Consider the following 23590-nt stretch of genomic DNA (forward strand, 5'->3'; position numbering starts at 1 on the left):
TATAAGTATTGCTAGCCTCGCAAGTTATCTTAATCTGTATTGCTAGCCTCGCAAGTTATCTTAATCTGTATTTCTTAACAAATCATTAAAATATATTTTTATTCCATAACCCGCCTGGATTCGCTGATAATACGGCTTTTTAACCTTTAAGTCGCCGCTCTTTCTAACACTTTATTATTACGTGCTACACAGTTGCGTCTTCTTTATGAATGTAATGCCCTTGTATAAGGGTACTAATTGTTTAATCTAGGTGTCTATGTATCTTGGTTATAACTGATCCCGCATATTGCCATCCTGGCGGCTGTCTCTCTTCCAGCAATCCTCTTGGGCTGGTTCTACACCACATGGAACATTCTACTCTCCGTTCACTGGTCAACAGCTTTCAACCTTATTTAACTCAGACTTTTTCACCCAACCTTCTTATGATTTTTGTTCTTCAATCTTCTAACTCATATTTTACCTTTCATATACTTTTCCTACCTAAAAATGCTTATGTAAATCTTCTCCCAAGCCACCTCCTTCCCTTCCCCCTTTTTTTATATATTCTTTTTTGCTCTATTTAATCATTTTTAATAAAGCAACTTTAATATTTCTGGCTTCTCCTTCCCCACCCCCATTTCTCGTGTCTCTTAACTACTTTTCTAATTGATTATCCATGTATTGTTTTATATGATATTTTTGTGAATATTGCTGTCATAGGATTATTTGTATGTTCTCTTTATTTTTCAGGTGAAGCTATTCCAATTTTACCATTGTTGTTCTATTGTTAATATGTCATTCTTGGAAATATTGTTAAATTTTATACTTTCTGTACACATAAAAATTAAAAAACCCAATAAATAATTAAACCTTAATAATTAGTGGTTTAACGTTTGGACACTCAACTTAATGAACCAACCAATAAAAATTCAATAAAAAGCCCCAAAGTTGTTTAACTATCGAAAAATAAAGCTTTTTATTAAACATTAAAGCCTAGAGTAATAAACAGCCTATAATAATTTGAAATTGTTGATTTGATCCAGCTAACAAAACTTGATTTAATCTTAAAATTTTTAATTTTAATATCCGCGAAAAGCTGTCTATAATACGATGTGATATGTGACTTTCAAATAATTGTTTTATGTGAAATTTTGTGAAAACACTGAAGAAATAAGATAATATGGATAAATAATATAAATCAAATTAGAATATAATTTTACAAAACATTAAGGTAGAATTTAAAAAAAAAACGTTACTACGCAAAAATGAAGTTTTATTGAAGCTATACTATGGCTTACCTATGCATGCGACCATAACGGATAGCTTTATCAAAATAAACAAACATGTTAGAAACGCATATCTATATAAAACTTTGCAAGGAGATTCCTTTAACAACAAGATCGGATGTTCGTGAATGCGTAGCAAATTTAAAGCATTTGATAGTAGTGACGTTTTATGCCTGTAGCTTAGGATTTCAATAACTACTGAACCGAATAAGTTCTCTATTTCAGGGAAGCTTCACATATGTCCTGGGTTGGTTTTATGCTATTTCATTTTTATTAGGCTGTTTTTTCTCTCTTCTTTACCTTTTCCAATACATTACAGAGCACCTAGATGCTAGGGGAGCAACCACTACTTACTTATGTATAAAGCAAAATATGCGTAGTACCTATGGACATACTTACATTTTTAGGACTTGATTATAGAGTTGCTTCGTTTATAATATTGTACTTAGTTGTCCCAGGAATCAGTATACCAAAAATAAGATCAAACGGATAATTAGATCACATAAAAATTTGTTGTTAAAAAAGTAGAAAATTAACATGTTTAAAATGGACGTACTTACATTCTGGTAATGATTATAGAGTTTCTACGCTTTCTAAATCGTAACTAACTACTACAGGAATCATCATGCAAAGTTTAAAATCGATAGGACAATTCTAACATGCCTAAATTAACGAATAAAAGCTATCTATCTCGGACGGACGGACGGACCAACCCTAATTATAGAAAAGCTTCGCTTTTAAAAACTTATTAAATTATTTTTTGAGCTCTGCTTATAGATGTTGTCATCCTTGTTGGCTTTCTCAAATCGATGGAAAACCCATCCCAAAAAATTATAAGAAATTGCGTCTTTTGGAAAATTAAACGGTACATTTTAATTCTTTTTAATTTTCGATAAGAAATTTAATTACTAGGAAATTTTATTTTGAGAGTAAAAGTATTTTTTCCACTTTAAAGCGCAGCAATAACAAGTTAATGTAAATATAATTCCAAAATGTTTCCGCTGGTTTTAAACTGGCTTTGCGCCATACTGAAAAAGCCGAAATGTTTCGTATTATAAAGTATTTTATAAAAAAAAATAACATTAGAATTATATAATTAATCTCTTTTTTGATGACCAGAGCCTTCAGCCAACAAAACAAAAATTGGCTAATTAATATTCATAATTATCTAAAATTCGTCGTAATTGTTATTAACATCATATTTTCTTTTTTAATGTTGGTTCCTGGGACAACCAGGCATAACTTTACAAGCAAAGCATCTCTAAAATAAAGTCAGAAAGTGTAAGTAAGTCCATAACAAGTCTCCTGTATTTTCTCCTGTATTTTTAATATTTTTTTAAGCTTTCAAATAATGGTGAATAATTGCATTTTTGCTACTTGTTACTGTTCGTTTGTCTGTCTTTCTGATTTATTAAGCTTTGCTTTTATGAATGTTGTTATCCTTGTTAGTATAAATGTCCCTCCGTCTATCCGTCTGTCCGTCCGTCCGTCCGTCTGTCCGTATGTAATGAATTGGGGGAAACGTGATTTTTTTGCTCATATTCAAAATAGACAGCTGAAAGGGAAGACTCATATGGCATATGCCCATCTAATCTATACATTGTTTTATCCATCTGTCTGTTATTTGGGGTGCTAGTTCGAATCCTAGATTGATTTTCTCAATTCCTTTTCAAGATTGATTTTATATTCTACATATGTTCACCAAGTTTTATTAAGATTTGTTAATTAATTTGGGTGCTAGATCGATTCCTAGATTTTTATGTTTTCAAGATTTTCTCGATTCCTATTGAGGATTTATGGCTGAAATTATCAAATAATGAATATATCCATATTTTACATATTTACATCAAGTTTCGATTCCCAGATTTTTAATTTTTCGTGATTGTAAAGGTTGCATGATTTTAAAGGTTTCGTTATTCCCTATTTTATCAAGTTTAATGTTTAATGTATGACACTGCTCTATAGTAAATTTGTTCCCGATATCCATTCATAATTTTTGAGCTTCGCTACTTATGGATGTTGCCATCCTTGTTGTTTACCTAATTGTGAGTGTAGCTACTGATTATATAAACCTTACTCAGTTGGGCCAATGAAACTCGTGGTAAATCAGACAATACAATTTTGTATCAAGATCCAGAGAAAGAGGAGACAATGTTTATTACACTAGTCCGTAAAGTTTTAAAATACATATTCTTGGCTTGAAAAGTTTGGGGGCTTCAGTTAATTTTGATTGGTTAATTTGTAAAGTTTAGTTTTCAAACGTTTCAACAACTAATTTTAATCTACATTATAAGCAGTACCTTAATTTTCGCTTTTTAACTATTTGACAAAAACAGTTTGTAGTTTTCTTCTAATATTGATAAACAATATTGTCTGCTAGCATTAAGATGTTTGTACTGTCAATACACGTTGGGTTTTATTTAAAGAATTTCTTTAAAATGTTGTTTTTTTACCTTGTATACCAATAACGCAATATTTGCTGTCTGAAAACCTCCGTACCACCCAATCGACTAAGACTCGCCTATGGCCCGATCTTTTAGGATTGCTTTGTAATTCGCATTTTTGAAAGTTGTTCAACAGTATACACAGCAAATTCTCTCTTTTTTTACTAACTCTCCGAATAATATACCTTAAGCATTTGAATTGACAAAGGTTATGCTAATACTTTTACCATTCAAGTTTATTTAATATTCTAATAAATAGCGCAACCCTCCAAGTTATGCCTACTTTTCATGAACATATGATCTGAAGAATATGCTCTGACATAATGTCATATAAGGATATTATAATATTCATTAAAAAAATTGTTATTTTTGCATATATGTTACATTTAACAGTGTTTTGTGGCTCAAAAGAAAGACAATTAAAATTTATTTCATATTATATAGTTTAAATTGCATAAGATAACCTAGAAATAATAAAAAAGTCCCTTTCTTTTTTTGTCGTAAAACAGAAATTACCAAAGATTTTTATTAAAAAACACCTTAGTGTAAAAATTAAAAATTTTAAATATGGTCACAAAAAGATTCAATTAGTTTATTAAATGTTTCATTTTCAGCAAATGACGATTAATCTCTATTACAAAGAATAAGGTGTAAAAAGATATTCTCGTTTTAATTTTAAGCAACTTAAAATGGATTTTAATACCTTTTAATGATATATTTTTTAAAACATCATTTTATAAAATGTTATTGATTTTTAAAGTTATATATTAGAATGTTTTTAAATTTTGTTAACATTTTGTTTTAAATGTAGAAATTGGTAATTCTATACATTCAAAAAATGATTTTATTAAATTTTCATCACTTAAATTGCATGTTTCATGAAATTTTCAACTGATAATTCAAAAAAAATTGTTTTATTATATTTTACTTTGAAATGTTCAAAAAATATATTATTGTCAAAAATGTTGAAGTTATACTTTCCTCAAAAAAAGTTTTTATTGATATTTTTTGTAAAAATGATTTTATATAGAAAGTTTTAAAACTCGAGTTAAGTAGTGGTGCTAAAAAAGGTTGCAAATTTATGCAATTTTCTTGCAAAAAAAATTTTCTAGGATTTTAAAAATAGCAATGGGTGTTATTAGACGTACTTACAGATACAATTGCTAAGTCATTTTGGCCAAACACCTAAATAAAGTTTTTAAATCTGAGGGTGCACCCGTGACATGTAATTTTTGGAATAATGATTCTTTTGAACAGCAAGTTACAACACCAATAGAGAAGCGTATCTTTAATAAAATCCTATGAATCTAAGTATGTCCTCAAACAGTACCCTGTATTAAAGCAATTTTGCAACAAATATAAATAAATTTAGTTTAGACTTAACATTTTTTGAGCTTTGCACTTTTGTGTCATAATGATCATTAGTCGAACAGTCTGATTTGAGAGCTTTGCTTTTATGGATGTTGTCCGCCTTATTTACATAGAAAGAGTCTTATAAGCTAAACTGTCAATTCAATTGAATTTTAGTAAAATTGTTTAACTTCTTCTAAGAAACTGTCCCTTTTACTTCAACATTGCATAATATTGAACATATTGGCGGCTCCGTGATTAGCATCTAGGAGCTCAGTACTTGAAGGGATAGGGAAGAATAGAAAAAAAAGTTTAAAACCACCTAAAGACGTAAACCTAAAAAATAAAATAGTCTAAAACCACACCGGGACCTATGTGAAGCTTTCTTAAAATTGAGGACTTAAATATAGTTGTTATCGCAATCTCAGACAAAAAAAACCTTAATACTTTGTATATCTAGCGGCTGCGTCTCTAGCATCTAAGGGATCCCTTTTTTTGGATAGTGAATGGCAAACCAAACTACCCCATGCTTTAATTCTATAAATAAAATAGCTTAAACCACACCGGGACCTATGTGAAGCTTCCTTATAATTGAGAACTTAATTTATTTAGTAGTTATTGCAATATTAAGCTACAGATAAAAAAAACCTTGTATAATTGGTAACACATGTGGCTCCTACCTCTAGGGGCTTAGGAGGGTTTTAGGTATTCCTCAATTATGGGAATTTAATGTAATATATATATATATGTAGAGTAGCTACGATACTAATAAAAAAAAGTTAAGAAATACTTTTCGAAGTTCTTAATGTAAATAGAAAAAGTCGTTCAGAAAAGACATGTGACGTCATAAAAATGAGTGATTATCCATCTCTTTTTTAGGGGGTTTCTTTCCCAAATCTTCTCTCATCTCCCTCATTTTTATGACGTCACATAGAGCGACTTTCTCCATTTATTTCTTTATTGAAGAAATAACAATTACAAACTGAGCTCAGGCCTTAAAATATTATTTCAATGGATATATGCAGGTAAAAGGGAATGTGATTCTGACAATTACAACTCTAAAGAAAAATTCCCCCACAACTTACTTTCCCTTCCTATCCACCCCTATTCAGTTACATGAAAAAACAAGATCTACTTCCACCTTACTTCCAAAGGTTTCGTGATTTTTTTTGTAGAATTGATTGATAGAATAGCTAGGCCTAGGATATATATTATTACTTGGATCTTACACCAGATTTTCATGTAATGTAATAACCATTTCTAAAATTCTCCCTTCCACCTCTTTACCCAGTTAAGAAAGTTAAGTGCCCAAAGTCCACTTTGTACCTATATCTATCTATTCATCTATCCATCCATTTATCTATCTATTTATCAACATCGTTCGATTTTCTGAAATATATAATATTTTGAAACTTTTTTATTTCTTTTTCATTAAATATTGATTTTGTTATATGTCTATCTATTTATCTATCCTTATATTTATCTATCTATTTATCAACATCGATTTTCGATCGCTTTTCTGAAACTAATATTTTGAAGAAAAAAAAATTTTCTTTTTCATTGAAAATATTGATTTTTTTTTTGCTGCGCTACTCGAAGCATTGTTTTCTATAACACATTTGTCCTTGTTAAAATAATAATTGTCACATTCATTAAATCATAATAATAACTTTCATAGACACTAGGGACACCTTAGAATTGGATCATGTCTGATTTTATAAACTAGAGCTTAAAATATGGAGACAGAAATTTTCTCATGGACAGCTTTCCGCGGATATATAAATGAAAAATTATAAAATTCAAACCAGTGTTGTTAGTCCCGAGGGGCGAAGGCTCAGGCTAACAAATTGGTATTGATTTTATGATTTTTATTTAAAAATTCGTGAAAAATTGTTTGTAATACGATGCTATACATGATTTTCAGTATTTCTGGGAACTGATTCTAATCCAGAGGATATTAAACGGTTTTGAAGTCATACTGGAAGAAAGATTTTCAATTGTGCATGAAGCATAATTCAAAATATTTCTGGGAGAACTAGCAGCTTCGCCCCAAGCGCCTACATAAAGACATAAAAGAAAAACATCCTGTTAGATTATTGCAATATAGGATTGGAAAAAAAGGTTTTAATTCATAATGACCTTATCTCAAACTTTGAACTATCTATAATACAAAGTAGAACGATGTCTGTCTGTCTGTCTGTTTGTTTGTCTGTGTGTCTGTTTGTCTGTTTGTTTGTAGCAAAGGATCTCGCTAACCGCTGAACCGATCGGGTTTTCCATTACAGGGTAGCTTCTCACAGGTCCCGGGAAAGTTTATAACTATTTTCTTGGGGGGTGGGACATCCCCAACCCCCCCCCCCCCAAATGAAAATATCCCCCCCAAAAAAATTTTTTCTTTCTTTTTAAAACTAAAATTAAAATAGTAGGGTCGACTAACCACCCCCCCCCCCAAAAAAAAAATCCCCCCCCCCAAAGAAGCCGCTAGTTGTTAATAAACTAAACACATCAATTCGTCAATCTATATAATAATTTTTTGGATCTTCTTTCATATATCATGGACGTGTTTTTGTATCTTAACATGATCCAATCCTGAGGCACCACATTAATAGACATACGTAATTCTATTATATATTAGGGTGTCTATATAAAAATTCAAAATAGCAAATATATTTTTTTGTTTGTGTGAAATAATTATTTCATTTACTTTTTTTGTTGAGATAATTAAGTAAATCATAAGACAATGGATGATAAATTGGTGTGCAAGCCTGATTACTTTAAACAAAATTACCCCTTTTGTAGAATGAACGTATTGGAGGAAAAGTTTGGACTCTGCAGGTTTGTACAACCTAATCAAGATTTTAAAAGGTTCACAATTTTTTTAATATAACGAATAACCAATATGATATTTATTCCAATGTTTCCTGCCTTCCTCGAAACACCATCTTATTTTGGTGTACCCTCAAGTACATGGTGTACCCTCAACAAGTACATGGCCAGGTGTACCCTCAACAAGTACATGGCCAGGTGCCAGACATCCTGCAGACAACCAGTCCTTTTCACGGAAGCATTTTCTGCCAAGACATTCCGCCTTATATGTCTCTAATTTGATGGTTTCTGGAATATATATAATTATACTACTCATATAATATCTTATACGTGCTACTGAACGACTGGTTAAGCTTTAAGTCTACTATTGTGTAACTTTATAGGAATACTAATCAAGTAAATTAGGTAAGTTTCAGGAATTTAAGCATTAAGATTTAAAATTAAAAGTTATTTTTTTGTGCAGAAATGGGTATTACACTTTTTCAAAATAATTAACATTCTAAAAATACTTTCATTTGATCAATTAAAATAGCAATAGTTGTTAAAAGAAAGGATTTTATATTTTTTGGACAGTCCATCCATCCGTAATGTATCGCTTTTATCATTAATTTAGGCATGTTAGAATTGTTCTATTGATATAAAACTTTTTAGGTTAGTTCCTCTTCCTGTAATAGTTAGGTACGATTGTAAAAGCTTAGCTACTCTATAATCGTTAACAGAATGGCCTTAAAAACATTTTAAAAATAGTGATTTTCAAAACTTTTTGAATAATATAATTATCCTATTCATCTTATCTTGAATAATGATTCCTGGAACAACAAGGTTATATATTATAAGCGATTTTAGAGCTTCGCTTTTTTGGATGTTGTCATCTTTATTTAATGATATTTATTACATTTTTGATGATACCTTTATAAATGATTTTTGATTAAATATTTAACATGTTATTCCAAATTTTGTTGATAAATTATTTTTAGTAAAGCATACTTATTTCAAGTGTAAGGGCATTTACAAATAAACATAATAGTATAACGTATGTCTTTTTGTTTGTCTGTCTGTTTGTCTGTATGTCTGTCTGTTTGTCTGTATGTCTGTATGTTTGTCTGTATGTCTGTCTGTTTATTTGTCTTTCTGGCTAGCTGTATGTCTTTCTATATATATGTATGTCTTTCTGTCTGTCTGTTTGTCTGTATGTCTGTCTGTTTATCTGTCTTTCTGGCTAGCTGTATGTCTTTCTGTCTACCTATATGTCTATCTGTTGCTTGATCTGTATGTCTGTATGTCTGTCTGTCTAAATGTATTTTTTTTTTCCTGTCCACCTGTTTGTTTTTCTCTGTCATTCTAGCTCTCTATAAGTCTTTTGTCTATTTGTAAGTTTTTTTCTCGTATTCATTCGAATCCGGTGGATAGGAACCGGTTCTAATCCATACGAAAAAACTATGTCTAGCATCGTATTATATCCAGTTTTCTACGAATATAGAAATGTACAATCATAAGATTAAAACCAGTTTTTTTAGCCGGTGCCCGATCGGTTCAGCGGTTAGCAAGATCCTTCGGTACAAACATTCAAACACACAAACATCCTGTTACTTTATTATAAGAATTAATATATTTTTGGCAATCTATTTCTCTATTATTTTGCTCATATGGAACTCATCTTTTGGTCAGTTCGTTTATCCCGAAGTTTGGGAGGAGAAGGGGTAATTGTGGTGATAGGGTTATTTTAGCCAGCTGCAAACATCACTTTATTAGATTACATGAAAATCTGGAGCAACATCCAAGTAATGATATCGATAATTTTATACCAAATTTATTTAAACCTTCATTATTAAATTTGTGTTTTAAGTTTTTACTGCATCTAATCGTAGTTGTTAGGAAAGTTTTAGATTAAATGCCAGAATTAGAAGATAACCATAAAAAATGGAATTTTCGTCTCCCCGTTCATTTCTCCTTTTTATTTGCTTTTGGTAAGTTAACATTTTTAGTAGCGAAGCTACTCTATAGGTATTTCTGTTTGTCTGTCTTTCTTTAGCTGACCATTTTATAAGTTAATTGTATTTATTATCTAGTATCTTGTGCTAATCTAAGTTTGGAAAATGTATAATGAGTGGTTACTCTGTATTTGTCAATGTTTATTTGTGTGTCAGCTTTTATGGTTGTTGTCATCCTAGTTTTTAAGAAAAATATTTATATTTACAGTTAAAAACATTGTTATTTATTGATAATTATCCTTCATTTTAAAGGCAAAACTTCTCTAAAATTAGGGTCGGTCCGCCGCACCTCTATCCGGGTAACGATAACACTTATCGCCAATTTGGACATGTTAGAATTGTAGTATTAATTTCAAACTTTAAAGGAGGATTCCTGTAGTAGTTAGGTACTATTTAAAAAGAGTAGTAACTATATAAACGTTAACAGGATGTTCGTACGTCCATTGTAAACATTTTTTTATAACTTTTTGTATGATGTCATTTTCCTATTCTTCTGATTTTTAAGATAATGATTCATATGACAACAAGCTAAGATATTTAAGCTAAATATCTCTATAATCAAGTCCCAAAACATATAATGTCTTTAAACAGAATTCTTTATTTAAAAATTTTGCAACTGGTTATTTACAATTTTATCTATGATTTTAGATTAAAATTATGATCATTAAGTTCTGACACTACTAATGTTTCGTTGTTCCTAACGTCTAATGTTAGAGCTTTGCTTATTTGATTTTGTCATTCTTGTTTTATTAGGTGGCCGCAAGTTATGGGTACTCCAATAGATACATATTATATCAATAAGAAGTTTGATTTCAGGTAAATACTATCTATTTACCTATCTATTTAAATATCTAATTATCTAGAAATCTATCTATCTATCTACTAAGTAATGGGTACTCCAATAGATACATACTAAATTAATAAGAAGTTTGATTTAAGGTAAATACTATCTATTTAAATATCTAATTATCTATAAATCTATCTATCTATCTACTAAGTAATGGGTACTCCAATAGATACATACTATATCAATAAGAAGTTTGATTTAAGGTAAATACTATTTATTTATCTATCTATTTAAATATCTAATTATCTATCTATCTATCTATCTATCTACTAAGTTATGGGTACTCCAATAGATACATACTATATCAATAAGAAGTTTGATCTAAGGTAAATACTATCTATTTATCTATTTATCTAAATATCTAATTATCTATAAATCTATCTATCTATCTACTAAGTTATGGGTACTCCAATAGATACATATTATATCAATAAGAAGTTTGATCTCAGGTAAATACTATCTATTTATCTATCTATCTAAATATCTAATTATCTATAAATCTATCTATCTATCTACTAAGTAATGGGTACTCCTATAGATACATACTATATCAATTAGAAGTTTGATTTAAGGTAAATACTATCTATTTATCTATCTATTTAAATATCTAATTTTCTATAAATTTATCTATCTATCTACTAAGTTATGGGTACTCCAATAGATACATACTATATCAATAAGAAGTTTGATTTAAGGTAAATACTATCTATTTATCTATCTATTTAAATATCTAATTATCTATAAATCTATCTATATATCTACTAAGTTATGGGTACTCTAATAGATACATACTATATCAATAAGAAGCTTGATTTAAGGTAAATATTATCTATTTATCTATCTATTTAAATATCTAATTATCTATAAATCTATCTATCTAAGTTATGGGTACTCCAATAGATACATACTATATCAATAAGAAGTTTGATTTAAGGTAAATACTATCTATTTATTTATCTATTTAAATATCTAATTATCTGTAAATCTATCTATCTATCTACCAAGTAATGGGTACTCCTATAGATACATACTATAACAATAAGAAGTTTAATTTCAGGTAAATACTATCTATTTATCTATCTATTTAAATATCTAATTATCTGTAAATCTATCTATCTAACTATCTAAGTAATGGGTACTCCAATAGATACATATTATATCAATAAGAAGTTTGATTTCAGGTAAATACTTTCTATTTATCTATCTATCTAAATATCTAATTATCTATAAATCTATCTATCTATCTACTAAGTAATGGGTACTCCAATAGATACATATTATATCAATAAGAAGTTTGATTTAAGGTAAATACTATCTATTTATCTATCTATTTAAATATCTAATTATCTATAAATCTATCTATCTATCTACTAAGTAATGGGTACTCCAATAGATACATACCATATCAATAAGAAGTTTGATTTAAGGTAAATACTATCTATTTATCTATCTATTTAAATATCTAATTATCTATAAATCTATCTATATAACTATCTAAGTAATGATTACTCCAATAGATACATATTATATCAATAAGAAGTTTGATTTCAGGTAAATACTATCTATTTATCTATCTATTTAAATATCTAATTATCTATAAATCTATCTATCTATCTACTAAGTAATGGGTACTTCAATAGATACATATTATATCAATAAGAAGTTTGATCTAAGGTAAATACAATCTATTTATCTATCTATTTAAATATCTAATTATCTATAAATCTACCTATCTATCTACTAAGTAATGGGTACTCCTATAGATACATATTATATCAATAAGAAGTTTGATGTCAGGTAAATACTATCTATTTATCTATCTATTTAAATATCTAATTATCTATAAATCTATCTATATAACTATCTAAGTAATGATTACTCCAATAGATACATATTATATCAATAAGAAGTTTGATTTCAGGTAAATACTATCTATTTATCTAACTATTTAAATATCTAATTATCTGTAAATCTATCTATCTATCTACTAAGTAATGGGTACTCCTATAAATAAATACTATATTAATAAGAAGTTTGATTTAAGGTAAATACTTTCTATTTATTTAAAATATCCAATTATCTAGAAATCTATCTATCTATCTACTAAGTTATGGGTACTCTAATAGATACATATTATATCAATAAGAAGTTTGATTTAAGGTAAATATTATCTATTTATCTATCTATTTAAATATCTAATTATCTAGAAATCTATCTATCTAAGTTATGGGTACTCTAATAGATACATACTATATCAATAAGAACTTTGATTTCAGGTAAATACTATCTATTTATCTATCTATTTAAATATCTAATTATCTAGAAATCTATCTATCTATCTACTAAGTAATGGGTACTCCAATAGATACATACTATATCAATAAGAAGTTTGATTTAAGGTAAATACTATCTATTTATATATCTATTAAATATTTAATTATCTATAAATCTATCTATCTATCTACTTTAGATACATACTATATCAATAAGAAGTTTGATTTAAGGTAAATACTATCTATTTATCTATCTATTTAAATATCTTATTATCTATAAATCTATCTATCTATCTACTAAGTAATGGGTACTCCAATAGATACATATTATATCAATAAGAAGTTTTTTTTTTACTTTTTCTTTTTAAATCTAAAATTCGAAAAATTAGGTTGATCAAACATCTTGGGGCAAAGCCTCTAGAGGCTAGGGGCGAAGTCGCTTGTATATATGGTGCATTATTTGCCAAATGTACCACTTTTCTGCACTACCTCTCCGATTTTGTTAATACTCTATATTTTGGTCCGTTGGGTCATTCAAGGATGCTGGATGGCCAAAAAAAAGTTTCAGACTCCCTGGATGTCTAGATATCTAGCTATCTATGAAGGTAGGTAACAAAAATGTAAAAAACACCCATTTTTTCACAATTTTAAAAATTAATTTTTTCATCAATCTTACATCCAATCTATACATTTTATACACCAAAATGATTGATTATTCATGTAAAAAGCGCACATAATGCTATTTTGGCCAAAACTCTAATTTTACAGGGTGTTTAACAAAAAGTGTATTTTGGATATCTAGCGTAATACCCAAAATACCTGTCCGAAAAAAATCATTTTTTTTGGCTTAAATCCTGTGTTTTATCTGTGTGCATATGTGGTATATAACGGTTCGGACCACCCGGGACTATAAGGTTGTCAAATTTCACTTTGGGACACCCTGTAAATGTGATTTTTGCATCTGTAGAGCTAAAACTTGGTCCAAATTGGCTATTTTTTTCAAATTACTCTAATATGTGTCTTAGTATGTTTGGCCATAGTGTTTTCTAACCAGATCAATATTTTCATATTTTTTGGACACCCTGTATTTTCAAAAAAAGAGAGAAAAAAATTTTTTTGTTTTTTAAAATTTTTTTTCTATTTTTAAGTTACTTAAAACTCTCATATAGATACAGATTTTGACTAATAACAATAATATTTGCCTATTTTACAATTTTTTACACTTTTGGGACACCCTGTGCATGTTTTTGAAAAATGATGGTTTTTGCCCATTTTTGGGGGGAAGGAGTCGTTTTAGGGCCATTTCTTCATTTTTGTAGAACTTTTCAAGACACATCATTTGTTATTTATGCAAAAACCGCAAAAACCGAACCGTTTTGCCGTTATTCAACGCCAAAGGCGGAATTTTTTTACGATTTTGCCGTTCCGAAGGTTGTAATGGGCATTTGTGGTAAGAAAACGTTGATTTATCAAGATCCCTCTAAAATACTTTTATTTAGGTAATTTAATTTACTAAATTAAATATTAAGTAAAATTTTTTGTGCAGCTAACCGTTTTTCGTCGAGATGGATTTCAATTGTTAAAACAAGAAAATGAAGTGAATATAACATAAATAATTGCTATAACATAAGTGATAAAAGAAACATAAATCATGTGCATTTGAAATTCCTTTTGACAAAAATCGGTTGGATATACAAAAAAAATTACTTTACATGAAATTTAGTAAATTAAAATGCCTAAATAAAAGTATTTCACAGTTATCTTGATAAATCAACGTCTTCTTACCACAAATGCCCATTAGAACCTCGGGAACGGCAAAAAACGTAAAAAATTCCGCCTTTGGCGGTGAATAACGGCAAAACGGTTCGGTTTTTGCGGTTTTTGCATAAATAACAAATGATGTGTCTTGAAAAGTTCTACAAAAATGAAGAAATAGTCTATGGCCCTAAAACGACTCCTTCCCCCAAAAAATGGGCAAAAACCATCATTTTTCAAAAGCATGCACAGGGTGTCCCAAAAGTGTAAAAAATTGTAAAATAGGCAAATATTATTGTTATTAGTCAAAATCTGTATCTATATGACAGTTTTAAGTAACTTAAAAATAGAAAAAAAAATTTTTAAAAAACAAAATTTTTTTTTCTCTTTTTTTGAAAATACAGGGTGTCCAAAAAATATGAAAATATTGATCTGGTTAGAAAACACTATGGCCAAACATACTAAGACACATATTAGAGTAATTTGAAAAAAATAGCCAATTTGGACCAAGTTTTAGCTCTACAGATGCAAAAATCACATTTACAGGGTGTCCCAAAGTGAAATTTGACAACCTTATAGTCCCGGGTGGTATGAACCGTTATATACCACATATGCACACAGATAAAACACAGGATTTAAGCCAAAAAAAATGATTTTTTTCGGACAGGTATTTTGGGTATTACGCTAGATATCCAAAATACACTTTTTGTTAAACACCCTGTAAAATTAGAGTTTTGGCCAAAATAGCATTATGTGCGCTTTTTACATGAATAATCGATCATTTTGGTGTATAAAATGTATAGATTGGATGTAAGATTGATGAAAAAATTAATTTTTAAAATTGTGAAAAAATGGGTGTTTTTTTACATTTTTGTTACCTACCTTCATAGATAGCTAGATATCTAGACATCCAGGGACTCTGAAACTTTTTTTTGGCCATCCAGCATCCTTGAATGACCCAACGGACCAAAATATAGAGTATTAACAAAATCGGAGAGGTAGTGCAGAAAAGTGGTACATTTGGCAAATAATGCACCATATATATTATATCAATAAAAATCTAATCTATCTATCTAATATATATAATGTATATCTATAAATGTATCAATTTTGATCTTTAGAAGGGGTAATTTTGTTTATCAGTGATTGGGAAGTATTTAAATACCTGACTTATTTAGGACCTCTCGAGATTGGAAGAAACCAGTAATGGAGTGTGTCAGAACTGAGTACAACCAGACTTTCAAATATGCCAGGGAGATGACCATTTGCATGAGGTTAGATAGATAGATAGATAGATAGATAGATAGATAGATAGATAGATAGATAGATAGATAGATAGATAGATAGATAGATAGATAGATAGATAGATAGATAGATAGATAGATAGATAGATAGATAGATAGATAGATAGATAGATAGATAGATAGATAGATAGATAGATAGATAGATAGATAGATAGATAGATAGATAGATAGATAGATAGATAGATAGATAGATAGATAGATAGATAGATAGATAGATAGATAGATAGATAGATAGATAGATAGATAGATAGATAGATAGATAGATAGATAGATAGATAGATAGATAGATAGATAGATAGATAGATAGATAGATAGATAGATAGATAGATAGATAGATAGATAGATAGATAGATAGTTAGGTAGATAGATAGATAGATAGATAGATAGATAGATAGATAGATAGATAGATAGATAGATAGATAGATAGATAGATAGATAGATAGATAGATAGATAGATAGATAGATAGATAGATAGATATATAGATAGACAGATAGATAAATAGAGAGATAGATAGAAGTTATATTGGTTCAGCGGTTAGCGAGATCTTTCAGTACAGACAGACAGACACAAACACACACATTATAATCCCTAATAGAAACTAGACAATGTTTTTCTTCACGGTAAAGAATCCTCTCTTTACTTTTAGGACATTTGCCATGGGGTACCAGAAGCCAGGATATAGATATGCTTACGCATGGTCTCTAGGTAAATATATAGATAAATAGATATATACATAGATTTGCCATGGGGTTTTAGAAGCCAGGATGGAGGTATGCCTACCCATGGTCCCTAGGTAAATATATAGATAGATAGATTTGCCATAGGGTACCAGAAGCCAGGATGGAGGTATGCCTATGCGTGGTCTCTAGGTAAATTTATAGATAGATAGATTTGTTATGGGGTACCAGAAGCCAGGATGGATGTATGCCTACGCATGGTCTCTAGGTAAATATATAGATAGATAGATTTGTTATGGGGTACCAGAAGCCAGGATGGAGGTATGCCTACGCATGGTCTTTAGGTAAATATATTCACTAGTTCCCTCGTTTCATGGTGATTTATTTTTCACATTTTTGCAGTGATTCTGTAATACGACAATCCTTATAAAAAAGTAACAGGATGTTTGTTTATTTGTTTGTAACGAAGGATCTCGCTAACCGCTGAATTGTTATGGTTCTCCTTTACAGGGTAGCTTCTCATAGGTTTTGGAAAGGTTTATAACTATTTTGGGGGAGGGTATCACCGCCATCCTCACTAGAGAAATCGCCCCCAGAAAAAAAACCACCAAATTTTTATTTAACTTTTTCTTTTCAATCTAAAATAAAAAAAATAAGGTTATGGAATTCATTTCCTCCTCCTTAAGTGCCCCTTGATGCCTCTAGGATAAAGTTTCATATAATATAATTTCACACAAATTCATCAGTGGATTAATTCATACAATGTTTCTTTTTAAAATCTGATCACCATGCAAAGTTTGAAATCGAAAGTACAATTTCAAATTGCCTAGATTAACATTACGTACAGACAAATGGACATAAAGTAAATATAGAAAAGCTTCGCTTTTAGAAATATTACGTTTGTATATTTTTAGGTCGTTTGAACAAGGATAAAACTAATTATGAGGTTTGTTTGCTTCTCAACTCTCGAAGTGTATTCTATAAAGCTACATGTATATTTTAAACTAGCTGCTTCGCCCCCAGCCTAAAGAATAAATACCTCTGGTACGGTGCTGCAACCACTACATTTAAATTAACTACCTAAAATATAGGTACTGCTACAGCCTACCTACTTAACTGCAAAGAAAAAAAATGGGAGGGGAATTTTTGTTTTGGGAGGTTGGGGGTATCCCATCCCCCAAGAAAGTAGCTTAAAACCAACACAGGACCAGTAGGTATATTCCCTAAAGAATAGAATCCGATCGGTTCAGTGGTTACCAAGATCTTAAGGGAGGGAAAGACATCATTCTACTTTGTATTTTAGATATTTGTTACGAGAGGTTGGGTGATTTTCATTTATTAGTCAGCTTGAATTTAAGCTTCAGACGGACAGACATATAGACGGACAATCATTTATATAGATAACTTCATAGTTAAACCTACTTTTATCTGAATGTATCATTAAAATAAAATTTGAATAAATCAAAAGGGTAATTATTAAAATGATATTTCAAATAACCTTTAGTCCAATAATATGTGGTATTCGCCACCCAGAAGCCCCTAATTGTATTGTAACTTCGCTCCCAACTTGCGGGCGGTCCAAGAGATCTCCCCTAAGTAGGAGGTGGGGGCCATTTGAACCCCCCCCCCCTGTATTAAAGTATTTATAGTTTGACAACCCTATTATGTTTAATCTGATTTATCTTGCTTCTGCCAAACCCTTTCAGGGATGGGGGATAAATATTGCCTATTATGATTGTTGTATGTATATCTTTAACCTCCGATTTTAGTATTAATTATTCCAATCTATGCATTGACCATTTGTTGTATTATAAATTAGTATCTTGTGAGCTCTGAATAAATCAACATCCCAAATTATATTCTGTTTGTTATTTGGTGATATATAGAGAAGCACAGCTTCTCTATAACTACACTTGTCCACGTCTGTTCACATCGCTGTAATACCCGGACTCGGGAAGCGGCTGACAAACTCCAGCCGCTACCACAAATAAAACAAAATATATTTTTTCCTCATATCAATGTACTAAAGAAGTACGTTTTTTGTGTGTTTATTAGTACAAGGGATAAGACAATGGTCTATAAATTGATGTACAAGTCCTATAATGTTTTTAAAAGTACCAAAAACTCGTGTTTTAGGACTTTGTGCACTTTTTTGATCCTAATATCCCCTTTCTCTTTTTAAGCTGCTATTATATATCTTTATAATGGATGTACAATCACTTGGATCATACACCAGATTTTTAACTTAAGAAAGAAAACTCTGTCGAGCTAAAATAACGATCTTCCTCATCCCCCTCCTTTACCCCATCATCTTTCCTTCTACACTACTGACCAATAAATGAGGGGGGAAATTGCAACCTAAATTGACGACAATTTTTCTCCTGTTATATTATCCATGTATATTTTAAATCAATTTTCTTTATTGATCTAGGAAGCTCTGGGTTTTGGCCAGTGGAAAACAGGTCCTTGGGCATTCTATAGCTCTAAGTAAGTATATCTTTCTCATCAGTTTTAAAAATATAGATACATATATCTGCCTATCTATCTATCTACTAACCTACCTACCTACTTAAATACATATCTATGAATCTATCTATCTATCTATCTATCTATCTATCTATCTATCTATCTATCTATCTATCTATCTATCTATCTATCCATCTATCTATCTATCTATCTATCTATCTATCTATCTATCTATCTATCTATCTATCTATCTATCTATATATCTATCTATCTATCAATCTATCTATCTATCTATCTATCTATCTAGTGATACAGACACGTATAGCTGGATAGGACTGGGAACAGATGTGATGGACATGCAGATGTGGCACCATAATTGTCTATCTATCTATCTATCTATCTATCTATCTGTCTATCTAGTGATACAGACACGTATAGCTGGATAGGACTGGGAACAGATGTGATGGACATGCAGATGTGGCACCATAATTGTCTATCTATCTATCTATCTAGTGACACAGACACGTATAGCTGGATAGGGCTGGGAACAGATGTGATGGACATGCAGATGTGGCACCATAATTGTCTATCTATCTATCTATATATCTAGTGATACAGACACGTATAGCTGGATAGGGCTGGGAACAGATGTGATGGACATGCAGATGTGGCACCATAATTGTCTATCGCTCAGTATGAGAACCGGAACTGCAAGGGTATAAATTTAATCCCAATTATAGATAGTCAATCCATCACAAAAACTCTAGGGATAAAACAATGGCGGATAAATTGAAGTACATCCCCATTTAAGATACACAAATTAACTACTTTTGTAGATTACAATTATTGGTTGAAACGTTTAAACACTTAACTTAATAGTTCAACCAACTAATATATCAAATGAAATTCCGCAAAATTGTAAGCTAACGAATAAGAAAACATTACTTGAAAACTTTGGGGACTGGTGTAATAAGCAGCCTAATAGCCCCTCCATCCCTGCAAAAACCAGTCATCTTAAAAAGGAATTTCTAATAGACAATTTTGCTTTAGACTTTCTAAATTTATTTTAATAGATAAATCTGTAGTAAATAAGCTATAACTCACTTTATTCGTAAGTCCCTCTGTTTGTAGCTTGAAATTTCAAGTCTTAATTATAGTCTTAAGCTGGTTAAAGTTTTATTAGGGCTGCTATTTTTTCTGGGTTTTTTTTGCTGGGGGGGGGGGGGGTAATTTAATTCTCTTAAGAAAGCGTCATTGGGTAATGGTTTTAAATATCTAATTTAATTTAGTAAAAAATGGAAGCAAATAATACTTGAAACTATTCATGCACCTGGGAAGATGATATATTTTTGTAATGGGGGGTGAAGGGGTTTAACCTTCCTAAGAAAACACTATAGGGTGAAGCAATAAACGTCCAAGAAGGAGGGGGGGGGGGAATGGTGTGTTAACACCTCTCAAACTTTGAAAACTCACATTTAACCCTACCCCCCGAAATTTTTTTTCTTCAAATTGCATTAGATTAACCTTCTAAAGCCCTCATTTTACCCCCAAGACAATAATAATCTTTGACGTTCCTCCCTAGGTGAAGCCACTAATTAATTATTAATTAATTTTAGTTGGTAGAGAATGGAAAGCTAACAATACAGACAGAAGATCCAAACTTGAATGAAAATTTATTTAGAAAATTAAGTCCTGGGTAAGTCTTTGCATGTAGCGCAGCAACCAAATAATTAAGGTCCTTACGTTCATTTGTCACTTTTACAGGGCGATCAATTCATTTACATTTCCAAGTATGATAATCAAATTTGCCCATTCTGTAGATTAATGATATTTGTTGAAAAATGTTTGGACACTGGTAGTTGGAACCAACCAATCACACTCCCTACAGGTCCCTCAAGTTTTTGATCCCACGAATAAGCTCACGTAGTTATACAAGTATGGGTACCAATACAATTCCAAAGTTTCTTCCTGTATTTTTATTAGTTTATTAATTTCTCAATAAATAGGTTATAATATTAGGTGAGTATGTCAGACCATACCAAAAATATATGACTGTAACATCATTGCTTATTGACAGTTTTTAGTATAAAATAATGTTAATAATTTAATTATTAATGTTATCTTAGATGAAGTACTGACACTACATGTTATGAATTAGACATTGATATAATTAATCCTTATAGTAAAGTAACTGGATCTATTTGTCTCTGTGTGTCTTCTGCTTTACAGTGTGGCTTCTAATAGGTCCTGGGAAGATTTACAAATATTATTTTCTTACTTTTTCTTTTTCAATAAAAAATAGGAAGGTCTATCTCAAGTGCCTCTACCGGTCTCTAGGGGCACTTCAACCAATTTACTAACCATGTGGTTATGTATAACCCAAAACTTTCAATATATTTTAGTTTTGATGTAGCCACACCATCGTGCATTTGGAGGCCTGACGGAAGCGGTTACATGACATTACATGGCAGGGTAAGGATTTTATTTCAATTTTTGTGGCCGGGGGGGGGGGGGGATTACACAACTCCCATATGCAAGGATGTCCAAGCTTTTCTTGTGGATGTTTCAAGGTTTCAAAGGTTTGTTGGGGGTAATAAAATGATATTTTAATTTTTAGGGGGTAAAATAAGGGGTTTGATGGAGGTGAATACCCCTCTTAACCTTTTCCCCTTGGACGTCTATATAAAATTACATATTCATCTATGTGAAGGGGGGAAAGAGGTGAATTATAACCCTCCCCTATGTTACATATCACTACATTTTAGGGTAAGCTTAATAATTTAATACATTTGATTTTTTTCAACTTTTAATTTTCCTGGAATCCAGTATGCCTTGCTGGATCATCCAGGTATAAACATACCACACTGATAGACACAGACAGGGACGTCCAAGGGGGTGGGGGGGGAGTATAAAGGGGTGATTCCCCCCCCCCCTAATTTTTGGACACAGAGTTTATGGATTTAAGAATCACTGATAGAGTCATAGGATTTTGATAAACGGATAATAATAGATGTAAAATATACGTGGATATATTGTCTGGAGATAATTTGTGGTCAATTTAGCTTGCTAATAGGGACCTCATTCAATAATCAGTCAGTTAATTCAGTAGGATGGGGAGGATGGCATGAAATGGATGGTCGGGGGTATCGTTATTTTAGCCACTATTAAATCAGAGTATATGAAAATCTGGTGCAACATCCAAGTAATGATATTTAAATTCATAAACAATAAGATGCATAGATAAATTTATATGAATTAACATTATTAATTAAGGTAACGGATTTCCAAGTTTTTGGACGGGAACTTTCTCTGGAAGAAATGGAGGATTTTACAGGTATTGTGTAGCATTACTACCAGACTGACCAGTCCCAAAATAGTTATTTTTCGCAATGTATTATAGACAGCTTTCCGCGGATATAAGATGTACAATTACAAGATTAAAACCAGTTTTTTTAGCCTTCGATATGACGAAGGCACGGAATAAAAAACTGGTTATAATCTTAAAATTGTACAGTTTTCCATTCGTAGAAAACTGGATATAATACGATGCTAGACATAGTTTTTCCATATGACTGAGGACCGTTTATATCCGCCGGATATTAATCGGTTTCGAAGCGATACGGGAAAAAGTGTTCTTTACAAGCAGGAAATAACTTGTTGGAAGCTTAATTTTCGAAAAATTTTGTTTTTTGGCTTAAAAGTCAGTTTATCTTTTTATTTAAAAACTTGCGGCTACGCCTTAGAGGACTTCAGTACACATACACATAGACAAACATAGATCCTGTTAATTTATTATAAGGATCTACCTTTAAATTCATAAATTATTCTGCTTATGAATGTCGTCATCCTTTAATTTCCCACAATTTACAGCAAGGGAGGAGACATTGGGCTGTAAATTATACTCGTACCCAAAATGCTAAAAACACGGTCTCTTAAAACTTTAAAAAGGTCTACATTAATTATCATTGGTGCAATCAGGGTTAATTTAGTTTTTCAGCATTGGGGATATACATCAATTTAACGTCCATTGTCTTATCCCTGAAAATTTTTAGCTTGTCGCAGACGGCTGCGGGGAGATATTCTGGACTGGGATAAAACCAAGTGGATCTTTGAAACCGGCAACCTTTCAGAAATGGAGGTTAGTACATTTCCAGTATGGAATACAAATTGAATAAAAATCCGCTGGATTAGAACCGGTTCTAAGCCATACTGTAGCCAAGTACAGATGCCGCCGCCGAAATTTATGTTTTGAGATTTCTAATATAAAATTTACATAAAGATAAATATTTTCTTCAAAAATAAGAAAATTACAGCAGAATTATTTTTAAGTAGAAAAGGATCCAAAAACAAAGGTTCATCTCTAGCTCTATTAGAAGCTGAGATAATAGGAT

The 23590-nt window shown here is 30.7% G+C and overlaps 1 protein-coding gene across 1 annotated transcript in view; it reads left to right on the forward strand.

The window, feature by feature from the left end:
• Positions 1-9661: 9661 nt before the first annotated feature.
• LOC145330382 (uncharacterized) overlaps positions 9662-23590 on the forward strand; it is a 68310-nt gene continuing 54381 nt past the window's right edge. The window contains exons 1-11 of the mRNA XM_080175020.1: positions 9662-9852; positions 10630-10692; positions 15930-16025; positions 16703-16761; positions 17648-17679; positions 19165-19220; positions 19810-19915; positions 20816-20895; positions 21602-21671; positions 22473-22533; positions 23252-23337. Coding sequence (XP_080031146.1) covers positions 9806-9852; positions 10630-10692; positions 15930-16025; positions 16703-16761; positions 17648-17679; positions 19165-19220; positions 19810-19915; positions 20816-20895; positions 21602-21671; positions 22473-22533; positions 23252-23337 — 756 coding nt within the window. The 5' untranslated portion in view covers positions 9662-9805. The remainder of the gene's footprint in view (positions 9853-10629; positions 10693-15929; positions 16026-16702; positions 16762-17647; positions 17680-19164; positions 19221-19809; positions 19916-20815; positions 20896-21601; positions 21672-22472; positions 22534-23251; positions 23338-23590) is intronic.

This window comes from Acartia tonsa, chromosome 10, assembly GCF_053477335.1.
Source record: "Acartia tonsa isolate MP-2025a chromosome 10, ASM5347733v1, whole genome shotgun sequence".
Taxonomy (NCBI): Eukaryota; Metazoa; Arthropoda; class Copepoda; order Calanoida; family Acartiidae; genus Acartia; species Acartia tonsa.